The 6,913-nt window shown below is 31.3% G+C and overlaps 1 protein-coding gene and 1 long non-coding RNA gene across 2 annotated transcripts; one reads left to right on the top strand and one right to left on the bottom strand.

Annotated features, from left to right (window-relative positions):
* Window positions 1-501: 501 nt before the first annotated feature.
* LOC145003243 (uncharacterized) lies at window positions 502-3,038 on the bottom strand. Its single transcript, XR_013661895.1, has 8 exons — window positions 2,779-3,038; window positions 2,176-2,293; window positions 1,662-1,794; window positions 1,405-1,536; window positions 1,239-1,307; window positions 1,063-1,114; window positions 824-899; window positions 502-725 (listed from the first exon to the last, which is right to left on the bottom strand). It is a non-coding gene; the product is annotated as an uncharacterized LOC145003243 (long non-coding RNA).
* Window positions 3,039-4,677: 1,639 nt separating this feature from the next.
* LOC145001899 (root allergen protein-like) lies at window positions 4,678-5,496 on the top strand. Its single transcript, XM_078961231.1, has 2 exons — window positions 4,678-4,894; window positions 5,070-5,496. Exons 1-2 carry the CDS (start codon window positions 4,714-4,716, stop codon window positions 5,363-5,365), a joined length of 477 nt encoding a protein of 158 aa, XP_078817357.1. The 5' UTR covers window positions 4,678-4,713; the 3' UTR covers window positions 5,366-5,496.
* Window positions 5,497-6,913: the final 1,417 nt, after the last annotated feature.

Below are 6,913 nucleotides of genomic sequence, written 5' to 3' on the forward strand. Positions count from 1 at the left end.
AAATTCCATTCTATAGTCTGATATTACTTACTACGCTTGCTTCTGAAACCTAAGATATTATTTTGACATGTCACTACAAAAACTATGTCATTTAGTGGCACACAAAAAGTGCCACTAAAACCCAAAAAATGTCACTAACGGCTTTTCAGAGAATGAGTGGCACATATAATAAGTGTCACTAGAAACGCTTCCACTAAAACCCTTTAGTGACGCTTATTTCTTTTGTCGCTGTGGTTTTTAAGGCTTTTGTGGCATATTTTAATTTGTCACGTAGAATATTTTTTTGTGGCATATATTTTGTGCTGGTAAATACTAATTCAATTTTAGAATTTATGTTATTTTAGTGGCACTTTTTAATTGCCACAATACAATAAAAGTTTGTGGCATATATTTTGTGCCATTACATATTAATGTGATTCTAACATTATACTACTAACAGTGACATATTTTTTATCTATGATATAAAATAAAAAAGCTAATTAAAATATGATCCATAGAAAATAATAAAAATTTCACTATTTTACATTGATGCCAAATATGTTTAAATGTCAATCATATAGACATTAAATATATATAAAAAACTAAAAAAGTAACAAAAAAAAAACTTTACAATTCATTGCATTTGAACTTCTTCCCCAAACTTCATATAATTTTGTAAACTTTGAGTTTGCAGCTCGAGTGATCCCAAGATGATTAGCATTGAATCCACCACTCAATAAAGCAACCTGCATAAATTGTTTTTTAATAATTAAACATCAAAAGAAGCTATGGAAAGATAAGTATTTTAAAATAAGCCACAAATGGAAAATGAATGCTAACTTACCTGTGGCTTACTTTGTTCAAGTTCTTGTTCAAGATGAAGCAGATTCAAACGACTAACTTCTACCGAACATATAGGCCTAATAACAAAATGCAATGTTCATAATAAGTTGTTAAATGAAAGCATACTAAAAAAATAATAATTTTATGCATATTTTTGTATAACTAGATGATAGTTTAAATTTCATAGTTTTTAGAATTCGAAATTGAAAATGATTGTGATTTCTCTTTCACATCCCCTACCTTTTTCCACAAACGACTTTTACGAGGTTCTTCACCATTTTGTGCAAGACATCTTTAAACATGTAAAGTAAACTTTAGTTATTAATTGTAACTAAAAATATAAAATGGTAAATAAAGTAGAATATCATGACTTCTAATATCGGTTAATAGCAAGGCTAGTCATTAGCATATTGTACCTTATCACATGGTTTACTTGCTTCTTGATCGAAAAGATTGGAAGGTCCAGTTGTTGTGTATCAAGCATTCTCCGATTAAAAACACAACAATATACATTCTTTTTTTAAGAAAAGCAATAAAAAAATTATGAGGATAACAAGAAAGATGAGCATTTTAAATGATTACATGGTTGTTTAGCTTTGCATCCATCCCTATAATGACAACATATGCATCCTGATAGATATTGCCTTTGAAATCTCCCCACATGCTAAACTGATGTATAAGATCATCTACATCCATCCTCTTTGAGTTGAGATACTGATTAGATGAGGAATTCATGGTAAAGTTAGTCCTCTGAATATGCAACTATAAGCTTAAACTTCGGCATAACATGATCACCAATAAAGAAAAAACTATAAGAATGGAAGTAAAAACAATCATACATGTTAGTTATTAATATGGACTTATGGAGGGTTTATGGCTTAAACCATCACACTTTCAGATGGTTTTTATAAAGGTAAATCCCATTCCTTCAGCTGCTTTTCACTCTACATTAAGTGTTTTCTGAATATCTCCCTGCAATAACAATAAACAAGTTAAATTTAATAATAAACTCACTGCATGTGATGCATAATAGAGAATAAATATTCATGGAATATTGTTCCATGAATGAATAATGGTGTAGCATTTGGCCCATAACGACCTATGACTCGACCTTATTTATCCACTAGAAACTTAGTGAAGTTCCATTTGATGCTAGACCCAATAAACCCTCCCTTTTCTTTTCTTTAGGAAACTTGTACACAGGTGATGCTTTTGGTCTATTAACACAAATCTTTAACAAAGAAACAACTAACTATATACATTTTCACCCTTCAAACTTCAGTTCATTTATGAAAATGAGTTATTTATGGTTCAAAAAACATGTATGTTTTGTAAGTGTGACAAAAAACCGACCTTCTGGAAGATGGGATATATGGCATTAAACCTTGTGCATGCAAATTCTTCCATTTACTCGCTAGATCCTGCTTTTGTTTCAAGAACTGATTGCAAGGATATGCTAAGATCTCCAGACCTGGTCATAGATATGTAGTAACACATATTTTTATTTTGATTATATTCTAACTCACAAATTAATATATTGTTGCTAATGGAAAACCATTTCGGACACTATCATTTCTTTTTTTGAGATTGGCTTCACAATGAGAAATGATCAGACAAGATTCGTTGAGCTTGATAGACAGATAACTAGGTATCCACAACATGCTTAATTTATTGTCTATAATTACGATCTATGATTATCTAGAGGGAAGATAAATGGATGCATAATATGATATTGTATTGACGAAATTACTAATAAGATAAATATAAAATTAGGTATCTTTTTTTAGAAAGGAAGTGATAGAATTAGGTATCTATTCTTTAAAGTTTGAACTAATCAAGTGATTTTCTGGTTATCTAATATTGATTATTCACTTCAATTTAAAGTCTCGTATCCAAACAACGTTCTCTTCTGGTTGAGATAATCAATTTCGATGGTTAGAGTGAAGAAAAGAATACCTCATTGAAATCGAGCAGAGAATAGATGGAGATTCCTTGTGCGGAGTCTAAATTTCTAGTGTATAGTGGAGGATAGTATCACAATCGTGTAGCGTAGCAACGTTGGTGTTGTGATATCGGAGATGGAAGTAGTGAGCGGCAATGGCGGTATCGAGGTGGTGTTAGGTATGTGAGCATATGAGAGAGAAAGAGAGTGACGAAATTAGGGTAAAAAAACAATTAGTCTCTGCTCTCTGAGAACTACAAAGTAAAAGGGGACATGTATAAGAAATGGGGAAATGTTAAATTTCATATATACTTTTTAGCTAAAAACTGATTCATTATTGAAAAAGGGATAAGAATAAGTTCAATCTTTTTAGTGGCACAAAAACAAATTAGTAAAACCGCACAATAAAAGTTTAGTGACATATAAAAAATATATGACAAAAAAATATGAAGTTTTTAGTAGCATTTTAAATTTTTATGTCATTAATAAGATTTAATATTAGTGACATAAATTTTTAAATGTTATTAAATATATTAAACTTATAATGACATATAAATTATACCACTAGTTGAATAAAAAATATGTCATTAAAAATGTATGCCACTAAATGGTATTTTATTATAGTGTGTACTCACAGATTAAGTTGAGAATGTGGTTTGATTTATTGGATATTTGATCTGTATGGTTCATCATTTTTCAAAGCCATGATCTATATGATTAATCGTTTTTCAATTAAATGTTTGATTTTAAGCCGACTATATCATAAATATACTTCCATTAAGCTATGTTTATTTAACTTTTTATTAGAATTTATTAAAAGACCAAATATTTTTCAAGTTGATCTGATATGTCAATACGAAAATGAAATGTATATTTTCTTTACATAACAATTTTTTTTATTAGTTCAAAATGTTCCATTCCAAACTTGTTTATTATTTTTAGAAAATGAAATATAAATTAATTGAAATGACTCGAAATGATCTATAATTTTCAGTTATGATAATTCTAGGATGACCCGTTCCGAGTAGGGGTGTAATTGAGCCGAACTACTCGTGAGCTACTCGAGATCGACTCGTTAAAAACTCGACTCGAGATCGAATTAAACGAGCCTGAGCCAGAGCCTAAACATAAGGCTCGTTTATTAAACGAGCTCGAGCCGAGCTTCAATTAATGGGCTCGCGAGCCTAAACAAGCTTAAATGAGCATATATATATATATATATATATATATATATATATATATATATATATATATATATATATATATATATATATATATGTGTGTGTGTGTGTGTGTGTGTGTATGTATATATATATACACACACATACATATATATATATATATATATATAAACACACACACACATACACATACATATATATAGAGGCTCGTTTATGTTTGATTAGGCTCGCGGGCCCACTAAATTGTTCACGAACCGAGCTCGAGCTTCATTTTAAATCTCGAATCGAGATCGAGCTCGAGCTCGAACTTCCTCAAAATTAAACGAGCCGAGCTCGAGCTTGGTCAAACTCGGGCTCGACTCGGCTCATTTACACCTAGTTCCGAGTATTTTCTTTGTTCTTTTTAGAAATCCCGAATTTCGAGATTCAGATATGTCAAAGTTATCTATAATTTTCAATTATATGATAATTTCCCGATAACCTTAAAATTCATAAAAGTACTAAATTCTCTGGAAAAAATCTAAAAAATGCATCCCACACGTGTTGCTCAGAGGGGAGTCGGTGTAGTAAACCAACAATCCAAATCATTAAATATTGGACGATTCAATATTGGTGGGCGTAAAACAAACTCATACCAAGTGCAAACTCCATTCAGAGCAGCCTATAAATACGTATCGCAAGAAGATAAACATTTCATCCATACACAACCATCAATTTTCTTGAACGCAAAAAGAAAAATTGTCAAACATTTTACTTGAAGCTACAAGAATGACTCTCTTTAATATTGATGTTGAAATCCAATCCACGGTTCCTGCTCCTAAGCTTTTCAAGGCTTACCATGACTTCGATAAGCTCGCACACAAGGTCGATCCTGAAACATATAAATCAGTTGAAATTATCAAAGGTGATGGAGGCCCTGGAACTGTCAGGAATATCACTTTTGGCGATGGTTAGTAAGCTTTATGCATTTAATTTCTATATACGCCCTTGTTCATTGTCATCAAGAAAAGAAGTCTTTGGAGACCCAAATTCTCTCAAGAATACCCCTTATTTATTTCGGATGTCTACTCTTTATGGTAGGATTAAACATATATATAAGTAAAGTTTTCTCGTTCATGATGCAGGTCTTCCATTTACGAGTGGAAAATCTAAGATTGATACTATTGACGAAGAAAACCTTAGTCTAAGCTACACGATCTTCGAAGGAGACGTTTTGACGGATGTATTAGACTCTGCCACTCATCATGTAAAGTTTATACCTTCAGCTGATGGGGGATCCACGTACAAACATACCATTGTGAATAAATGCAAAGGCGATAATAAGCTCACAGATGATCAGGTCAAGCTTACAAAAGAATCTTTTACTAAAACTTTTAAGGCGGTGGAGGCCCATATCAATGCCAATCCTAATGCTTACTGATTTATCGATCTCGAATGAAGGTGTTCTGTCTTGAGGTATCGATGGAGGTGTTTTATGTTGCATGTTTTGGACTAGTTCCTTCTCTTTTGCCAAAAATAAATGGACTTTAGTCCTGTTGTGTTCTACATCTGCTGTACTATGTTTCTTTATCATATCATAAAAGGCCATTAGTTATATATTTGGGTCACATATTGAATAATCTTGTACTTGGGGACGAAATCAGTAATTTTCGGTAGCCAAAAAATATTTTACGATGTGTGAACAACTACTTAGATTCCTTCTTTTTGTAAAAAATATTTGAAGGAAAGTGAAAGCTTACATTGTATGAACTGATGGTTATGAATAAATTTATAAATAAAAAAGAAAAAAAAATTGAAAGCATAATATCTATCTTTTATCTATCTATGCTAGATACTGAAATGTTCGATAGATACCATCATAATTCCATTTTATTTGGTGTAACACCAAAAATTGTAATCTACCCAACTATGGCAATGTTGGCCAAATAGAAAGAAATTCACCGGCATAATCTAGTAAACATTTGAATGTATAATATCTTAATAAGAAAAATAATGGAGGTTCAGTGCTATAATTGGATAGATTTTTTAATCGTATTGTGTCAACAAAAAATATTAGAGGTACAATGACATAGAAGAAAGAAATAGAAGTGAGGTACAATGATATAGAAGAAAGAAATAGAAGTGAGATGTTATAATACACATACCAACGAAATTTAGTGTTGTAAACCTCGCCGAGTTGGCCGATTAGTCGGCCGAGTACGTACTCCTTATTCGACCTACTATCGAGTTGAGTTATAGAATCTGAATACTCCCCAATCGGTTTTTTACTGAAGGAGCAGTGTTGTAAAACTCGTCAAACTCGATGAATAATATATATAATATGTTTAATGATAGTTATTCAATAAGTAAAATTATTGTGTGTTTTTCAGTTTTTGTGTATTCTCAGTTATCTAATTTTGATATATATTTTAATAAACTTATGATTTTAAATTATGATTCTGACATATATAATTTCCTTAAAACTATTTCTACATAAATTACGAAATCCGAGTACTCCCTTAGTACTCCTCCCGAGTACTCGCTACTCAGCAGTCGGCCGAGCTAATACCGAGTTCTACAACCTTGATGAAATTATGTTGCTACTTTTTGAACTCGGTCCTTCTTTATAAGGTTAAATATAAGAAATAACAATGCACTTTTAGTTATTTGTTTATTATAGCATCCATGTTTCATTTCATCACATTATAAAATTTAAAAAACAATTAATTACATTCGACAATATAAGTAGATAGAATTGAACTTACCTTTACTGAAAAGATTGCCTTGATGACTTGAGTGCCTCATTCTTGATGGTTCAATTAGACAAAAAGATCTTCAAAGTCTCACTTATGATGGATGAAAGCTAACTATGGAGGAATCCCGAAATTGTTTTAACCCTTTAGAATACCGAACCCATTGTACCAGACTATAATCTAATGGCGCATAATTGCATGTCCCATTCATTTGTGAGATTGGTTAATTTTCATTT

Source organism: Lactuca saligna, chromosome 6 (genome assembly GCF_052625555.1).
Source record: "Lactuca saligna cultivar CGN05327 chromosome 6, ASM5262555v1, whole genome shotgun sequence".
NCBI classification, from domain to species: Eukaryota; Viridiplantae; Streptophyta; class Magnoliopsida; order Asterales; family Asteraceae; genus Lactuca; species Lactuca saligna.

Bases quoted from the DNA above. Each gene is read 5' to 3' on its own strand.
- LOC145001899 (XM_078961231.1), top strand. From the start codon at position 4,714: ATGACTCTCTTTAATATTGATGTTGAAATCCAATCCACGGTTCCTGCT. The intron at 4,895-5,069 runs GTTAGTAAGCTT...TTCATGATGCAG, and splicing joins GAATATCACTTTTGGCGATG to GTCTTCCATTTACGAGTGGA.